Source organism: Xyrauchen texanus, chromosome 22 (genome assembly GCF_025860055.1).
Source record: "Xyrauchen texanus isolate HMW12.3.18 chromosome 22, RBS_HiC_50CHRs, whole genome shotgun sequence".
Taxonomy (NCBI): Eukaryota; Metazoa; Chordata; class Actinopteri; order Cypriniformes; family Catostomidae; genus Xyrauchen; species Xyrauchen texanus.
Window position 1 is genome coordinate 5,465,072 of NC_068297.1, and position 19,393 is coordinate 5,484,464.

Consider the following 19,393-nt stretch of genomic DNA (forward strand, 5'->3'; position numbering starts at 1 on the left):
TGAATTCAGTGATGCCAAAATAATTTATTAATAATTAGTTTCAGCAAAATGTTGTTATTAGAATCCCATTTAGATTCAACTACCCATCGTAGCAGCCTGGTAACTTGTAAACCAAACTTTATTTCTCGCCGGACTGATGGAAATATGTGCACCCCTGTGGTACGTATCCTCTCTTTAGGTACCGGAAAAGAGTGGACCAGGTGGACAAACTCGTCCTCATTACATCCAGCTGTTGCCTCAAACCCCAGACACAGAGGTGCTGTATCCTGAAGGATGTGATGACCAGATCAGTCTTGCCGACAGGTCAGTCATTTTTAGATGGAAGTCGTATCTTTAAGGTCACTGCACATTGGTTTGTTTTCATATTGGAAATCTTCTCACAGAGTTGTTTATCAAAACTACAGCAACACACTCTTTTTGTTGTTGTTGTTCCTGTAGTATAATTAAAAGGCTATTGCTTTTTAATGTGCTGTGCATAAGATATTTCTCTCTTTGTGTAAAGTGAGTATCAGGTGAAGAGGTTACCTCATGGAGCAAGATATGCTAAAGTGAACTCTTGTCCTGAAAAGCAGAGTCCAGATAGTGCCTGCTCCATGGAGTACTCTAGTAGTCACCTGTCCAGCCCTGAGCACCCTGGTGAAGGTAAATATTACAGCTATAACACACTCACAAACTCCTCAGTAAAGCTGTTATACTCAGTCAGGAGTCAAATCCATTGCGTCTTCGTATAATGGAAATTCTTAAAGAGCAACATGCAGGTTGGACACCCCTATATAGCATAGTGTATGTTGATGATAAAACAACTAGATTTTCTGAACTGGAGTAATATATATTTAGCCATTAACGATATTTTGAGATACATTTTGATAAAATAACTTCCGCGTCTATAAAGCACTAACCGGAAGTGACGATGGCCGAGGGAGTCTGGTCAAGCTCAAGCTCAGGTTACAATGGATGCGAATGAAGAAACCGAGTTCTCCGGTGTGGACGAACATTACCAATTGGATCAGTAATAAATCAGTAAATAAAAAAAGAGATATAAAACCAAAGCAAAAATCTAGGGGATTTCTACATATTGAGTAATACATTTGGACCTTGCAATTTACTGGAGAGTATAACGTTAGCCTACGGGGATACAAAATCAGACGGGAGGGCGGCGCGAGAACAGTTTGAATTGAAATGCGGGGGAAACGGGAGAGTTGGGCTAGCTTCCTGCCAAAAGCTATAGCATTGTGCAAACTACTAAATTAATTTCAGAAGGCAGACAATTACATTATGCCAACCTGTCCTAAAGCTCAGTCTCTCTCCCTCTCTCTGTATTATTATACTAAATAAATATTAAATATTTAATATTATAAAACATATATTATATAAAAATATTATACTATTATCATTACGAAATTACACAAATTAAGAGTTAAAATAATTAAAAGTAAGACTTACTCTGCTAAGTGCTCGTTTTCGTTGCACAGAATGTCTGCTAACGTTAGCACTTGGTCCTCCAGTCCCGCCAGCACCAAAATCCGGTGTAAACTTTGACGGTGGACTTGATTCCATCGAGTGCACCGAGGGAACAGCATCAGTAATCAGCCTCACGTGGTCCTTACTCCGAAATCCCATCCGAGACTCCAACAAATCTCCAGGTCGATAATTCTCCGGAGTGAAATGTGCGCCACAAACGACCGAGTGTGTGGTAACAGACGCGGCAGTGAAGTATGCTCTCTTCACCTGCACAAAACGCACCCAAGACCGAAAAGCCTGGTTTTTCCTAGAAGGAAAATGATGGACACGATGTCCTGACAGGCTGGAATTCGTGCAACCAGCACAAACACAATAATTTACCATTATGGCTTCTCTAAAACTCGATCTAAAACTTTCTGTCTCTCACTACTGCTCTAACTACATCAACACCCAACAATGAGAGAGCTGACCGCGAGGTCTTTTATTTGCCTCACCCTACGTCATATGACGCGTTGCTATAGCGGGAAAGGCGTATTCCAGAGCCTAGCACATTTTCATCAAAATCTCTACATCAAATGAGATTTCATTAGTAATTTCTACATATGTGTTTTTAAAAGACCTCTGCAGACAATATAAAGTATTAATTCAGTTATAAATTCAACCTGCATGTTGCTCTTTAACAGTATTTGATTCATTTGCAGAATAATAACTTAATAATAAAATAAGACTTTCAGGAATGGATATTTTTTTGTCCATACACTTTAGATTCTGAGCCCACTGAACCACTGAGTGTAGATGGAAACTCATCAGAACTGGATATGGAAGATCTTGATGAGGAAGAAGAGGAGAGCTTGAGGAAGAATGAAGTTCAGACTCCTGTGCCTCAGACCCCAGACCAGGGGGCTTTCCTCAAAAAGCACTTTGCAAACCTATCAGACCTCAACAATCCTGGTAGGGTCTTTATATGTTAAAGGAATTCTAAGGTAATTGCTATTAATTGCAACTTTAATGTAGGGATAATTTGTTCTCTTTTTGTGCTTGTCTCTCCAGCAAGTCCAACCAGAGTAGCTTCAAACATTTCTGACAGCATGTCATCAAAGTTCCTCTCTCAAAACTCTCCCAGCAGGTAAGACACAGTGACTCTGAGAGTAAAACTCATCCAGCCATAACTTTGACCCCCAATAACTGGGCAAAAACTTGACTATTGTCTTTCGTTTCTGTTCAAGACATGCATTCCCTTTCCATTCAAACAAAAGCAGTGATGGTAAAACTGCCAGTGGATTTGTGCGTCCCTTGATCTCAGAAGTGCGCCCTCTCATGGAGAATAAGAGCCAAGGCAAACAGCAAGAGTCCCAAGGCTCTGAGAAGACAACAGGTCAGCGTCTAATCCAGAAGAAACGCACACCAACAGTAGACTCCCGCAGACTGTTCGGCCCAGTTGCTAAAGCTGCTGCAAGTCATGCTAGTTCTGCAGGAATGAGAAAAGCCCAATCTATACACAACATCTCCTCAGAAGGTAAAAATCAATAATGCTGCTGAAATTGTGATTTGGAAAATTTGCTAAATGCAAAACTTGTCAATACAAACACAGTCTGCACACTCAGTCACTGTACATGTGCAGTTATAATCAAGCTACAGTAGGTTGTTTAATAAGTTACAGTCTTCATCTGTCTGTCCAAGTAAACATGACACAATGTTTAATGTATGTACGCAAATATGTCACCTGAGGAAGTGTTAAATACACGCTGCGCATCATCACTGTCTTTTAGAGCATGTGCACATCAGTGAGGCCAAATGTGGTTTGATTCAAATGTATACATGTTGAACAAAGCTGTGCTACTACTGCATTATTTAGTTCTTTTAATGAAACTTAGCAAAAATTGGACTGATATGATTTTGGTCGGACTATTGTGTTTAGATGCCATTTTAAAAAGAAAAATTACTATTTTAGTCCGACTGAAATTGAACTTTTAAAGTGCATGTAAACGTACTGATGGTTTATAATATTGTGTGGTATTTGAACAAAGCTTTTGTGTGTAAACTAGAAATAATCTCTAATCCAGATTATGCACATGAATAAAATATAACTGATTGGAGATCCCTTTAGAGGCACTATTTCAACATCACCTTTTAAAAAGGTGGTGGTGGGGCATAGTGGCTCAAGGGATACCAAAAGGAAGGCTGCTGGTTTGAGACCCACAAGGTACGAGCCATGAATTGTCACCATTGTGCCCTTGAGGCAAGATGCTTAAAAGGATAATTGACCCAAAAATGAACAATTCTGTCATCATTGACTCACCCGCATGCTATTTTAAACCCATATGAATTTCTTAGGTCCTTGGAACACATAAGGAGCTGTTAAGCAGAATTATTGCCTCCATTATTGTCACCATTAAATTTCATTGTATGGAAATAAAGATGCAATAAATGTAATGCGTCCTTGTGCTTAAAGAGCTAGATGCAGCGCCATGAATAGAACAGAACGCAGATGACTGAAGGCCTTTTTAACATTTTAAGTTCTTTTCATATTGACAAGACATATATAAAAAACGCAGCGCTTTTGTGCTAGAAAAGAAGGCAATATATCAGTGTATTCCATCTTTATATAAAAAATAATGGAAGTACAGTGCAGACGGATGAAAAAATGCATTCGGTGTTAATGGCGTCTTACGGTTAGGGCCTCAAAGAGCATTCCTATAAACTAACTGGTGTCCTCTGATGATAGGGGCTGTTGAGATCGACAGGCCATCTAAACAACACGGCAGTCCTGTGCAAGACACTGAAAAAAATTGGGGGAAGTTCAGTGCAATGGTCAAAGACATCCATCTAGCAAATGTTTATGTACAAAAACATTTAAAAAACTGCATGAATGGGCGCAAAAATATGTTCAGTGTAATCTCCTTTTGTGTTTCACGGAAGAAAGTCATATGGGTTTGGAACAACATTGTAAGTAAACGAAAATGAAACCGTGAACTATCATGTTAAAATCACATCTCCCTCCTTCCCTCTCAACAGCCGACACTGTCCAAGCATTCACTCGTCCCTCTCAGGAAGTCTACCCTCAGCCCCTGACCCCTGAAAGAGGTGTCTCCTCTACACCACGCCGTTCCCTTCCCACCGTCCCGCTTACCAGTCCCACGACCACCCTGCCAAGAGACATCACCACGCCCACCAAGCTTAAAGCTCGCTCTTATATGAGCCCCACCACCAGCTCCATGGCCAAGATGTCCCGCTCAGTGTCCATGGGGGACAGCCTGAACGTGGTAGAACTTGGAGAAGACACTGTATCCTCTGGATATGACTCATCCAAACCTCGGAGCACCTCCCAGAGCAAGCCCACCACTCCTGTCACCTTCATCTCCTCCCCTGCATCCCCATTTCCAGGCCCCTACATGCCCCATGCAGCTGTCATACCTACATTCAGCGCTGGATCAACTGGAAGCTCAGCTTCTAAAGGTCTCCAGTCCAAACTGACTGGCAGTGCTCGCCCCCTACTCCATATAGACATTCCCAATACTCTTCCAGACAAACTCTCCATATCCACCCTCTCACCAAGCAACAAGAGCCCCAGGCTTGTACAAAATGACAAGGAGTCCTCAAGCAGAACACCAACAACTCTTTCAACAAAATCTCATCAACAAAGCTTTCAGCTGCCCAGCAGCATCGTACAGCCGGTCTTAGCTGTACATTTAACCCCATCTGAAATCACAGACTCAGACCAGATTGAGCTTAATGTGGGACTCAATCCAGACCAAACTAAAGACTTAATGGAAGCTAACCTAAAGTCACATTTGGAACCAGGAGAAGAGGAAACTGAGAGGGACATGGGCCAGGCCAGTCTTGGTCTTCTTCAGCCTCAGGATTCAGGTTTGCTTGGACATTCGTCTTCCCTCGTACCGTCTTGCACAATGCTTCGGCTGGGGCTATCTAAACACTTCCTTACCAAAGGGCTCTGGTCTTTCTCCACCTCTTCCACATCTTCCATCACCTCTCTCATCTCGTCTTCACCCTGTCCATCCATTAATCATTACTACCTGCAGGGTGAGACATGCCCTTACTAACACTTTCTGTAACATCCTCAATCTAAACCAGTGGTACTCAACTTTAAAGTGAAAGTTCGTCCATTACTTTGGGACTTCTTCCATGGAACACAAAATGGGAAATTGGTTTGAATGTTAGCCTCAGTCATCATTCACTTTCATTGCACTTTTTTCCTCACAGTGAAAGTGATTGGTCACTGAAGCTAACATTCTGCCTAACATCTCCTTTTGTGTTCCACAGAAGTACCTTTAACAATTTCAGGAGCCAAGTTGACACATTTTTTGTTTGCAAATAGAGGCCTGGATGAACATTCCGATAAACCAATGATTGTCTCCTGAATTTATAGGCTTAGAGTCTGGAACAACGATTCAGTAAATAAATCATTGTCTATTGATTTTAGGGTTAGGACTTGTAATATCATTCCTATAAATCAATCGTTGTCCTCTAAATTTAGGGGCTTTTCAGGCCGAACATGTTTTTGCGCTAAACAAAAGTTAGACGCAGTACAACAAATATAATAGAACACAGGAGTCTTGAAACATGTTTACATATGTTGAAGTTCTTTTAACTTGACACAGTGCCTAAAAAATGACTGTAAAAATAGAGAGATATGACGCAACGATCAAAAAACATTTGAATGCAAAAATTTATTCGGTGAGAACCCCTGTTAGGGTTAGGGCCTGGAACAACATTCTGATAATTGATTAATCTGATTACGTCTTTCATTTGTTGATCCAGGTACAACAAAATAAGTTGACATATGTTGTACATGCGTATATCACATTGTGCTGAGTACCACTGCTCTAAACCATCTGTTCCTTACAGTCCTCATACTTCTAGCATGCTTTGTCACAACTGTCATACAAATGTATCGATTTGTTATTCAGCTCATTTTAGAACATTGCTCTGTTTCTCCTCTACAGACACATCTCTCAGTGTTGATTCTTGTAGGCTGGTTGCTAATGAATTGCAGACCAGTTTTAAAAGAGCCTCTCACCTCTACAAAATGGTAGGATATCATTTGAACGCATTCACATGTAATTGTAGTGTAGGACGCTCTCCAGCCCACACGTCTGTCTAAACTGCTCAGTGCCAGTGACTTGAATCTAACTTTGCTTATATGTGTGCTCTCCTGTAGCTAAGCAACTCCAACGACTCCAGCGACGAGCAGCAGAAGATGGCACGTGTGCTTAGCGAAGCTTTTGAGTCGATGCGAGCTGAGCTGATCTCCCTGCCGCCCTGTGCACCTTCAAAATCAACAAGTGCTGGCACCGTGCGCATGATAGCTAACAGTGATGCAACTCTGGGTGACAATAGGACGCTAGAGCTTCTAGAGCAGTATTCCAAACTGCTCCTTACTGCGGTGGAGAAAAGAATGGACAGCAAAATCTGACTTTTCCAATCAGATATCAAGCCATAACGCTACATAGATAGCAAAGAATTTGTAATAAATATATTGAACTGAAATGCCGCTATCCTACCTCCATGTTTAGCATACTGTTACAGTGGCATGTGTTATTCCTCGTATGTTTTTGTTGGCTGCATGGTACAGCTTGTTCGAAACAAAAAGGATTCCATGGTTACCATTTTAAAGACAAAGATGCATAAGAAGCATTAGGATACAATATTCTGTCAAATTCTGAAGTTCAACACTGTTACTGTGAAAACAAACTTGTTGGGAGGCCTCTCCAGCAAGCATCATGTTTTGAACTTGAACTTATAAGTGATATTTAAAGATTTCCTAAAATTCCTTAAAATTCAGACGAACTGGTGTCCCTGGAAGTCTTAACCAGGCAGATTTGTCTCATTTTTACCTTTTATTATGGAATGGTTTTATACTGTATGTTGTGTTTGTGCTGATACTCTCAAGTTGAACTGGGATGTCGGGATGTATATTTAATCTGATATATAGGTGATAGGTCAGTGAGGCTCTTCAGAGCATGTTTGTTGTACAGTTTCTATTTTACAAGACCCAAAAGGGTCGGTTTGGTGCCATAAGAAAGCTCGGTGTCACCAGAAATGTGGAATTTGGAGGAACGTTTTGTGTGGAGAAGTTTTTATTAACCTAACTAAATTTTGAAGAATGATTTTGTATCATTTTATTTGCAGAAGTTTTGTACTTGAAATAGTAATTGTCTCAAGGATACGGGTGCCTTAATCTTGACCAGCAATTTGTTGTTGAGGAATAATCCGGCATTTGTAATTCAAAGGTTATATGATGAAACGAACAGTACTATATAGATACTGTCCTCTTATAAATGATTCATTTCAGGTAACAAAACAGAAACAAAACTGCCATAAAACAACTGGATTGAATTGATTGTTCTGGTGACACTGGTGATGATATCTTAGTAGGATATCTTAGATATCATAGTAGAGTGCTTCTCAACTGGTTTTGATTTTCTATTAGATGTAAAGTGGCAGATTTTGATTGGATGCACACAGACCAGGTACACCCCTTCATAGCAATGGTATTCCCTGATGGCATTGGCCTCTTTCAGTGGGATAATGCGCCCTGCCACACTGCTCACATTGTTTGGGAATGGTTTGAGGAACATGATGAAGAGTTCAAGGTGTTGCCCTCGGCTCAAATTCCTCAGATCTCAATCCGATTGAGCATCATTGGGATGTGCTGGACCAACACGTCAGATCCACGGTGGCTCCACATCTCAACTTATAGGACTTGAAGGATCTGCTGCAAATGTCTTGGTGCCGGATACCACAGGACACCTTCAGGGGTCTTGTAATGTCCAACAGCATATTAGGCAGGTGGTCATGCTGTAATGTTTTGGCCAATCAGTGTAAGAATTTTTGCCACCATTTTTAAAATGGATAAACCTATTTATTTAGCTATTGTAACTATGCACAAGGATATGGTTAGTTGTATTTAGGATTGCATTTTCCCCACTGTCTGTGTGATCCTCCAGTTGGGAATCACTGTCCTAATAGATACCAAGACAATGAAGGGCACATTTTGTGAAATATCTTCTTTTCTGATCAAATTATAAGAAAAGTTTACCAATTTTTCAGTACTTGGGTTTACCTTTGTCCAATACCGTTGTCCTGAACAGAAAAGCATTTTTAACTGGAGAACTTTGCTTGTTTCAGTTTTTTTCCCAAGGATTACTTCTTAAATGTACATTTTATTATCATAAACGTGCTATTAATCATTTATCCAAGAGCAGAACTTTTATTCAGCCATTCTATCCTGACTTCTTGAAAATAAAATTAAAATCCTTATTTGTATTACCAACAATCCCTTGCTAACTAGGTTGAGGTGTAGACCTATCTTTTCCATAATATTGATAATGTACAGTAAAGCACTTTTAACTAAATAACTAAGCTAACATTAATTCAAATAATGGCGTTATGTTAAGTGTACTGTAATTTCTAATCTATATGGATTTTGCACATATTTTGTACAATCCAGATGCTTGTACTGTTTCAAAGAGATGTTTGCAACTATGTTAGCAACTAGCTCAGAATAGCTGCAACTTGCTCGATGGCTGAGATGCATCAATTACATTTATTTAAATGTTATATCTAGAGAGCAGTTCCACCTGGATCACATTCTCTCAGGCTCTATTGGTAAAAATGTTTAGTGAAACGTGAAATGTGCAATTGCTGTACTATTGATCAAGGACAATACCAAAAACCAAAACCGTGTTTGCATGCACACCAATTTGCTCATTACTAACAAAAATCTGCATATTCAAACATTTCAACAGCGCAAGAAAAATGAGATTTGAAATCATCTGATTATTCTCATCAAAATGTAAATAGGCATTCATGCAACATTTGTGAACACTGGAAGCTAAACCGGTAAAGGTGTTTACATGCACGTCAATCTGTGATGATCAGTTTTAGCTTAAACTGTTTATGACTTTACACCGCTAAAAGAAAGCTGTTTAATGCGTTTACATAAACGAGCATGATTTCATGCACGTTCATTATGCTTATGATAATGCTATGGTTTTTGAAAGTTATCAGTGTAATGGTGTGCATATAAATGCACTCGTTGTCCACTAATTAAGCGCAATCAGTGCAAGATCGTGCATGCAAATGCTCTCAGTGATGCTGTTTCAATGGGGACTGCATTTGCATACATGTGGTAAACAATTCTGCCCTAGAAAGGCAAAACGCAGTAACTAAGCCAACAGTGAAACTGAGAAAATTGGCTTTGAAAATTTTGAATTGTCCAAGCAAATGTGGATCATACATTTTCAGAATTCAGAGAAACTTCTGTCACAGGAAACATCATAGTGTTTTACAGAACTGTATACTGATATTAAAATGATTAATACAGATATCCATTATTTTCAGCACATTTTAGTATGCAAAAAAGCTTACATTCCCGCTGTCATGAAAAGTGCTATGGCTTTAATCAAGACTTTGAAATGCATGAGATAAAATAATATAATGTGAACTCGAACAGACTTGGTTTAGCTAGCTAGTGGGCATCAGTGATGTAAAAGATTGAAAAATGATTACAGTACAACTGCTTAGGTAATAAAGTAAATATAATAAGAGAATCACTCTATTCTTAGCATGAATACACTACTTATGCATGGAAAACGGTGGGCTTTAGGGTTGACTTACACCCTAAACTAGAATGCACGGCTGAACGCTTGATTTGCTCCTCAAACCTTCAGCTTTCAATGCTATCTTTGTGGTGATCTAGCTTTGCTCTCATCTAATGTATGGCTTACTGAACAAGATGTAGAAATACAGATGGACCAGTGGTTTCTAGACTGTTTGTTTCTTTTTGGAAACTTGTTACTTTTGTCTTATCTTTCGCTCCTAACCGAAGTCAAGTGTTTCTATCCTGAATGTTCATACAATCTATCATCCAAAATCTTTTTCTCAGAGAAGTCAAACAAATAAAACTGTTTATTACATGGTAAATTGCATTGTTTTCTGCCATATGTCATACAAACACATACACATATACTTGCACACCTCTCATTACACGCATGATGTTTCTGGTTGTCAACATTAAAGCTGTTGGCTTAATTTTATTTTATCAAGCAGATCAGATCATTTTTGTGATAACAACCTCATATAGATCCCACAGCATTTGCCAGGGACTCAACCAGCTGGAAGTAACTGTGTTTGATATCCTATTCCATATTGTACAAGAAATTCACTGCAGAGAGAAAACCAGGTTAAACGTAACATTCATACATGATTAGTTAAAATACATTGTTAGTTACATAATGTTTTTTTAGTGATCGACTGATGTGGAGTTTTCAGTTATTGATGATGATGTCAATACATCTGATATATAGCCTAATACAATTAAATATATAGCAATGATTACACTGTACACTTTGCTAAAATTATTATTTATTTTTTTACACCATATTTATCAAAATTTTAGGGATGCACCGATGCAAACTTTGTACAGATATGACACAGTTACTGATAACCAATTATTCAGAAAAACATCTGCCAATACAGATAATTTGGTGGTACTGCATTTTTTTTGCTACCTTGTTTCAAATCACTGATATTTAGTTACACAACTTTGAAAGAAATTTAGACAGAGAGAAAAGTTATCTCTACATATTTTCCATGTTTCAGAGTAAGTAGTCTCCACTAAAAACAGAGCACTTAAACTTAACTCAAATTAACTAAATTCTGAATAGCTTGCTGCCATACTTACTTTAAAGGTGTACTACACTACTCTAAAGAAATTAATTGTAATTTTGAAACATATGTATAAAATCTCTACAATTATGCTAATCTTAATTATCCTACTTCCCACGTTTGAACTTGAAATTATGAGAACATCATGTTCAAGTGCTTTGGAAGCATGGAGGATGCAGGTTCATTCATGTATATTTCTTGGGGAACTCTTATTTTGACACTGTAATACATGCTAGCCAACTGGCTGAAGATAATGGAATTTTGTGCAAATACATGCTACATTCTCTTTGTAAAAATGTACAATAAGCATTAAATAGTTACTGATATACGTAAATGAACATGACTAAAAAAAGGCAAGCAATAAAATGGTTGCTGCATTTTGAAAAATGAATAAGCTCTTCCGCCAAGGTAAAAGTTTACGTCTCCTCCCAACTCGGAAACTCATGTACAATTGTGGTGAGCAGAATATCATCTCAGAATGCTTTTCTAAGATGTAGGTTGGCGCTGTTTTGGCAGCACGAGGGGGACCTATACATTATTAGACATATAGTTATAATGTTGTGGCTGATTGGTGTGTATATATATATGTATAAACAGTTGTGGCCCAAAATATTGGCACCCTTGGTAAATATAAGAAGTTCTTGAAAAGAAATCTGCATTGTTTAACATTTTGTTCTTTCGTTCAAAAAAAATAAAATGTAATAAAAAAAAATTACATTTTTCATTATTAAATAAATATTTTTCTCCAAATGCACTGGCCATAATTATTGACACCCTTTTATTTCACTACTTTATGCAACATCCCTTTGCCAAGATAACAGTTCGAATTCTTCTCTAATGCCTAATGAGGTTGGTGAACACATGGCTAAGGATCTGAGACCATTCATGTAACAACTCGCATTCCGTTCCGCTCATGCGCAGTGGTGACAGAGTTAGAACGTTGTTTTTGTCTCCCTCTACTGGCCGAACTGCGCTATTTTAGATTTTTTTTGTATTTCCTTGTGTTATTCATTTATTTAACAGCAAACGGTCAACGAAACAGTATTTTTGTTGTTTGGCTTTCAGTCAAATAATAAATTTGAGCATTACAGAGAGGACTAGCTCCTTAGTTTTGATGAAATTGTTTGTCACGCCTCTAAGAACAACTTCACACTTGTTGCCAATTAGTGTCATGCGTCCTCTGGGATCATCACACAATTCTGATGAGATTTGGGAACGTTTTCCATCCTCGTTTTCTGTAAATCATATTATTCTCATGGACCTTATGGGATATGGATGAGGAGGCGTCCCTCGAAAGTTACTTTGACCAGACTATTGCTGTAAGTTGAATTCATAGAGTAAACTGGCAAATTAAATGCTTTTTTTTTTTTTTTTTTTTTGCATCACAAAGCAATTCCTGTTTACAGCATCTGCATATCCGTTTGTAGTGACAGCAACACTGATGTCTTTGGTGCCTATTTTCTCTCTGCAAAAAACAAACAACAACAGAAAAACAAGTGTTCAGAAGATTTAAAAAATATATATGAGATAGAAATATACGAAGACTGCTAGTCTAACAAGTACATTTATTTTATTTATTTTTTGTGGAAAGCTCAATCAAAATATTACTGAGATCTGTGATTACTCAAAGTCTGTTATGAAGCCCTTTTTTACTGTTGAATTTATCATTTTACATCTAAGCAGCCTCCACAAGCAGGGGTGTAGATTCCAGGATGGATGGTTTAAAACACACACGCACGCACCCCCCATGTTCAAAGCCAAATGTATGCCCTTGTACACAGGTATGGAGCAAGAAATTAATACTGAAATAATCAAATTCATAGTGAAACGTATAGACATAAATGCATAAATAAATATATAAGAATAAATAAATGTAATGTATTCCTGCCAACAGATTAATAATAGGATCAATAAAATAAAATAATTCCATAAAATTGAAATGTCAAAATTGATTTTAATTGATTTCAAAATGATGATTTTACTAACTTCTAACATGCAAATACCATACTCGGGGTTAAATTTAGTCAAGATTATATTGTTCATTAAATTATATAATTTTTTGCAAGTAAATTAATACAATACAATAAAATATTAGAATAACATTTAAATATAAAATCAAAATTTACGAAAATTGTACAATGCAGGTGTTATATTCAGGGTTAAATTTAGCATTTATTATTTATTTTTGCAAATAAAATATATGAGTAAATAAATACAATAAATTATAAAACATAATATATATTATATAATAAAATAATTATATAATATATAATTAATACATCAAAATCTGCTTAGTAACATATACAAATTTTATTAAAATGTATTTCACAATTACTTAATTTGGAAATAGATAATCTCATACTGTTAATTATTTATTTAATTATTTTATTTTATCACCTTTTCTCCCTATATGGAATGCCCAATTCCCACTACTTAGTAAATTCTCATTGTGGCGCGGTTACTCATCTCAATCAGGGTGGCGGAGCCAATCCGCGCATCTTATCACGTGGCTCGTTGTGCATGACACCGTGGAGACTTGCAGCACGGGAGGCTCATGCAACTCTCCGGGATCCACGCACAACTTACCACACGCCTCATTGAGAGCGAGAACCCCTAATTGCGGAGGTTACCCCACGTGACTGTATCCTCCCTAGCAACTGGGCCAATTTGGTTGCTTAGGAGACCTGGCTGGAGTCACTCAGCACACCCTGGATTCAAACTCGTGACTCCAGGGGTGGTAGCAAGCGTCAATACTCACTGAGCTACCCAGGCCCCCCTGTTATTTATTTATTAACCATTTTTGCATGTTTGTTCCTCCATAAGAATGTGTCTGTGCATTTTCTATCATGGTATTATGGATTTAATTCAAGTCTTTTGATGTACTGCTCACCCAGCATTTTTTATTCTCCTAAGGGTTCCTCTGATTACATTTTTGATGGGGATCATGATCTAAAGGGTCCAGGTCCACAGCTTCAGGATGCCTCTTTCCTCTCCTCCTCAATAAATTCTCAGGAGAAAGATCTCACAGATGATCTGGACCTGAGCTTCTTACCTGATGAACTAAGCACCCAGGACGAGCCATCGCAGGTTGCAGGTGTCAGCAGGAATGAGGACAGTGGCATTTACACCGACTGTCCACCGAGAGATTCAACAGAGGCAGAAACTGACACCAGTAATGCTGCCCAGAACACATCACAGTTCTGCTCTCTCCCCATGACCCCCATGACCCCTATGACCCCCATGACCCCAGTGGCAGAGAGTTCAGGCATCATCCCACAACTCCAGTAATTTACACATTTACTCAGAAAATGTGGTGTGTGAAAACATATATGAGAATTGTTTTTAAATTATGAATGGAAGCATAAAAATTAGCCCTGAGGTCTGTTTATTGTGTAGCTCCAAGACTGTAAAATATTTTGACTCCATATTTTAAAGGAATGTTCCAGGTTCAATCCAAGTTAAGCTCGGTTAACAGCATTTGTAGCATAATGTTGATTTCCACCAAAAATAATTAAGACATATCCCTTTGTTTGTTTTAAAAAAGCAAAAATGCAGTTGCATTTGCAATGGAGGTAAATGGGGCCAGGTCAGTAAACATTAAAATACAAAGTGTTTCATAAGTATACCCAAAAGACAAAAACATTACATATGTTAACATTATTTTTCGCTCAAAGGACAGGGCGACGGGTCTGAAGTCGTTAAGTCCTGTGGTCCTTGACTTCTTGGGAACAGGGATGATAGTTGAGGACTTGAAGCAGGCTGGCATGTGACATGTCTCCAGTGAGGTGTTGAAAATGTCTGTGAACACTGGAGACAGCTGATCAGCGCAGTGCTTCAAGCTGGATGGGGAGACAGCATCCGGTCCAGCAGCATTCCGGGGGTTCTGTCTCCTGAAGAGTTTGTTGACATCCCTCTAATGGATGGAAAGAGTCATCACTGAGGTGGGTGGAGGAGGATACCTTTAAGTTGGGCATTGGTGGGGGTGCCCAGGCCCCTGCTGAGGTGGGGGAGGTGGAGGTGATGCACTGCAGCTGGAACTGTTGGAAGGTGTCGTGGGGGATGGTTTCAGGACTGTCCCTTTGTTGGAAGGTGTCGTGGGGGATGGTTTCAGGACTGTCCCTTTGTTGGAAGGTGTCGTGGGGGATGGTTTCAGGACTGTCCCTTTGTTGGGAGGTGTCGTGGTGGAACGGTTACAGGACTGTCCCTTTGTCTTTCAAAGTGGCAGTAGAACTCGTTCAGGTCGTTGGCAAGGCGTCGGTCGTTCATGGCCTGGGGGGCTTTAGGCTTGTAGTCGGTGATCTGCCTGAGCCCTTTCTAGACAGACGCAGAGTCGTTGGCTGAGAGCTGGTGTTGCAGCTTCTCAGGGTACCGTCATTTAGCCTCTTTCACCGCCTTGCTAAACTTGTACTTCGCCTCTTTAAATCTGTCTTTGTCCCTAATCCTGAAAGCCTCTTCCTTATCAAACCTTAACCTTCTGAGTTTGGCTATAAACCAGGGTTTGTGATTGTTGTAACTCACCCTGGTGCGTGATGGAACACAGCAGTCCTCACAGAAGCTGATATATGACGTCACAGCCTCTGTGTACTCATCCAGACTGTTTGTAGCAGTCCTGAACACGTCCCAGTCAGTAGAGTCAAAACACATCTGGAGATCCTCCACAGCCTCACTGGTCCACTTCCTTGATGTCCTCACTACAGGTTTGCAGAGCTTTAGTTTCTGCCTGTACGCAGGAATCAGGTGGACCATGACGTGGTCAGAGTGTCCCAGTGCAGCATGGAGGACAGCATGATAAGCATTCCTGACTGTGGTGTAACGGTGATCCTGTGTGGAGTGTTCTCCTCTCTGGTCGGGCATTTAATAAACTGTCTGAATTTAGGGAGTTCATGACTGAGGTTATCTTTGTTAAAGTCACCAAGGACAATAACTAAAGAGTCCGGGTTGGTCCACTCAACACACAGTATCTGGTCGGCGAGCTTGCGCTGTGCGACCTGCACGTTGGCCCGCGGCGGGATGTAAACACTGACCAGAATGAATGAAGCAAACTCACGGGGTGAATAAAAAGGCTTACAGTTTATGAAGAAAGATTCCAGGTCAGGAGAACAGTGCTGCTGGATCACTGTCACATCGTTGCACCAACCGCTGTTGATGTAAAAACAGATTCCTCCACCTTTAGTTTTGCCGGAAAGTTCCGTGTCTCTGTCCACTCTGTAAATTTGGAATCCTGCCAGCTGCAGCTCAGAGTCCGGTATTAATCCACAAAGCCACGTCTCCGTGAAGCACAAAACAGTAGATGAAGAAAAGTCCCTGTTTTCCCCAACAGCAGTTGTAATTCCTCCAGTTTGTTGGGCAGTGAACGCACGTTAGAGAGAAATATTAATATTAGTAATTGATTATATCTTGCTAAAGACATTTTAACATGTATAATGTTTGTCTTTTGGCTATACTTTTGAAACGGTGAGTATTTTAATGTTTATGGACTGACCCATTCATAATTGCCTCACTAAAACTGTGATTTTTGCTTTAAAAAAAATAAAATAAACGTATGATGAGTCTAAATAGTTTTTTGTGGTAATAAGAATTATGCTACAAATGCTGCTAATGTCAAACTTATATTGAACCTGGAACATTCCTTAAAGCCAAATTTTGTACAGTTATTAAGTTACCGTTTGCTTCTAATTTCTATATAGTGTGTGTGTGTGTGTGTGTGTGTATGTATACAGTATGTACTGTTTACTATGTACTGTTTACTAATACTCAAACCAGCCCATCTGGCACCAAAAATCATGCCACGGTCTAAATCACTGAGATCAAAATTTTTCCCCATTCTAATGGTTGATGAGAACATGAATTGAAGCTCCTGACCCGTATGTGAATGATTTTATGCATTGATCTGCTGCCACAAGATTGGCTGATTAGATAATCAAATGAATAAATAGGTGTAAAGGTGTACCTAATAAAGTGGTCGGTGAGTGTACATATATATATTTACACTAGGTATTTCCAAACCTGTTTTTGATTATCCCCAGGAATATTGTGTCAACAGTGAATCTTGCTTGCCCTCTGGACTTAAAATCCATTGCACTTCAAGCTCGAAATGCTGAATACAATCCAAAGGTACATTTTTCTAGTTTATACTGTGCAGTTGGGTCCAAAAGTCTCAGACCACTAGTAAAAATGTGTGTATTTTGCATTTTTTCTCATTTAAAATGGTGACATTTTCAGAATTTTTTAGAATACGGCATGCTCCTCTTTTGCTTTAATGATAACATGCATTCAAGCTGGCATGGATTCCACAAGTTAGTGCAAAACTTGATTATCCATGTTATCCATCATGATTTGAGTTTTTGCCAAAGAGCATCTTGTTTGCTTTGGTGGAAGAAAGTAAATATGGCTTTTTGTACAAAAAAGTTTTACATTTGTTTGGTGACCTAGAAATATGTCAGAGTCTTAAATATTTCATGTTCATTTTTAATATCATAACGTTTCTATGTTTGTTTGTTATTTCAAAATTCCCAAGCTTTGTTTATTGCCTGGCTTTAGTTGAATTTAATTTCATTTGAATCCCAGATTTTCAATGTGGTCTCAGAATTTTAGAGCCCAATGTAACAAACAAAACTGAACAAAATTGTATTACATCGTATTAGAGAACAGACTCCGATGCATGTACCTTTGGTATAATGCAAAGTGTCACAAAATATGTATGTACAGTATGCAACATGGCAAACAATCTTTAAGCTCTGCAACTTTGCTTTTGTTAGCGTTTTGCTGCTGTCATAATGCGGATCCGTGAACCAAGAACTACTGCTCTCATATTCAGCTCTGGAAAAATGGTCTGCACTGGTGCCAAGAGGTATACGTAATGTTCAGACTTTTAAGTATGATGCACTAACATGACTGTAAGATTGATCAGCTTAGCACAGTATAGTCTCAGATGGGTCTGTTAACCTGTTTTTGTCTTTTCCATTGTTTATCTTTCCAAGCAGTGAGGAGCAATCTCGGCTTGCTGCACGGAAATACGCTCGGGTGGTACAGAAGCTTGGCTTTCCTGCCAAATTCCTTGACTTCAAAATCCAAAACATGGTTGGAAGCTGTGACGTCTGTTTTCCTATACGCTTAGAAGGCCTGGTACTCACTCACCAGCAGTTCAGCAGGTCTGTCCAGGCAACTGTATATCTTACAGGCCCATAGTAGTTACCCGACTGCCCAATAACATCATCTATCTGTCAACCATTTTGTCTCTCAAGCTATGAGCCAGAGTTGTTTCCTGGTTTGATATATCGCATGGTGAAGCCACGTATTGTTTTGCTGATCTTTGTATCTGGAAAAGTTGTGCTCACAGGTACTGTCACTTAATGGGTGAATCTCTTGAAAATGGTCAAGAACATTTCCAGGTCATATTTCACCCCAAAATCAAAAGAAAGGAATAAGAAATAATAAATTACTTAAAGACAATTAAGCATATTTTAAGTACCATTGAGAAGTAAAAAAAAATCTATCTATTACAGTGGAAAAAAAGTTTTTATTGCAATATGATTATTTATGAAATTTGCTTAAATTATGAAAATTATGTCAATGATGTGAAAAATCTTAATGGTCCTAAATGTATACTTTATACCTTTTATATACAATATTACAAAGAATCTAATTATAGGAATTAAATAAAATTGTAAAGAATAAAATGTACTGTAAATAATATCTATTTTTGGGTGATCTTTTTGAGAGATTTTTATATATATATATATATATATATATATATATATATATATATATATATATATATATAATTATTTATTTATTTATTTTCTCTTCTTTTTTCCTGGGACTTATTCTAATGTAACACGGTCCAATCTGAAATATGTTGTAACCATAAAATTAAGTTGTTTTGTAACTAGTGTTCTTATTTTATTCTAGGTGCGAAAGAGCGGTCAGAGATCTATGAAGCCTTTGAAAATATCTACCCGATCCTGAAAGGGTTCAGAAAACAGTAGAAACAATCCACTTACACCTGAAACACGTGAATACCTGTTTAAAAAGATTTACCTCTAATAATCCATGTCTTCATTATACTTGAAAATAAATGCCATATTAATTTAATAATTAAATCAAATCTTTTGTTATAAATATGTAACTTGCATTGTGTAATGTCTTTAAGTTTACTGTGTTGTCTATGACAACATGAGATAACATGAGTACACTGTGGAAAGTAAATATTTTGTTAAAATATTCAGCTCCATATTATGTG

The 19,393-nt window shown here is 38.4% G+C and overlaps 2 protein-coding genes across 2 annotated transcripts in view; both read left to right on the top strand.

Moving 5' to 3' along the window:
* The window catches only part of LOC127662848 (mitogen-activated protein kinase-binding protein 1-like), a 68,566-nt gene extending 58,169 nt beyond the window's left edge, over positions 1–10,397 (top strand). Inside the window, exons 24-31 of the mRNA XM_052154223.1 lie at positions 179–303; positions 503–642; positions 2,227–2,412; positions 2,512–2,587; positions 2,688–2,977; positions 4,477–5,328; positions 6,426–6,511; positions 6,641–10,397. Coding sequence (XP_052010183.1) covers positions 179–303; positions 503–642; positions 2,227–2,412; positions 2,512–2,587; positions 2,688–2,977; positions 4,477–5,328; positions 6,426–6,511; positions 6,641–6,895 — 2,010 coding nt within the window. The 3' untranslated portion in view covers positions 6,896–10,397. The remainder of the gene's footprint in view (positions 1–178; positions 304–502; positions 643–2,226; positions 2,413–2,511; positions 2,588–2,687; positions 2,978–4,476; positions 5,329–6,425; positions 6,512–6,640) is intronic.
* A 1,937-nt stretch (positions 10,398–12,334) lies between these two features.
* tbpl2 (TATA box binding protein like 2) lies at positions 12,335–19,192 on the top strand. Its single transcript, XM_052154080.1, has 7 exons — positions 12,335–12,470; positions 14,065–14,435; positions 17,178–17,265; positions 17,910–18,001; positions 18,132–18,302; positions 18,396–18,490; positions 19,063–19,192. The coding sequence occupies exons 1-7, from the start codon at positions 12,423–12,425 to the stop codon at positions 19,137–19,139; spliced, it is 942 nt and encodes a 313-aa protein (XP_052010040.1). The 5' UTR covers positions 12,335–12,422; the 3' UTR covers positions 19,140–19,192.
* Positions 19,193–19,393: the final 201 nt, after the last annotated feature.

What these genes read in the sequence shown, in the direction of transcription:
- tbpl2 (XM_052154080.1), top strand. Translation starts at nt 12,423, where the DNA reads ATGGATGAGGAGGCGTCCCTCGAAAGTTACTTTGACCAGACTATTGCT. An exon ending in GTCTGCACTGGTGCCAAGAG is followed by an intron (nt 18,002 to 18,131) that starts GTATACGTAATG and finishes TATCTTTCCAAG; the next exon opens with CAGTGAGGAGCAATCTCGGC. An exon ending in TGGAAAAGTTGTGCTCACAG is followed by an intron (nt 18,491 to 19,062) that starts GTACTGTCACTT and finishes ATTTTATTCTAG; the next exon opens with GTGCGAAAGAGCGGTCAGAG.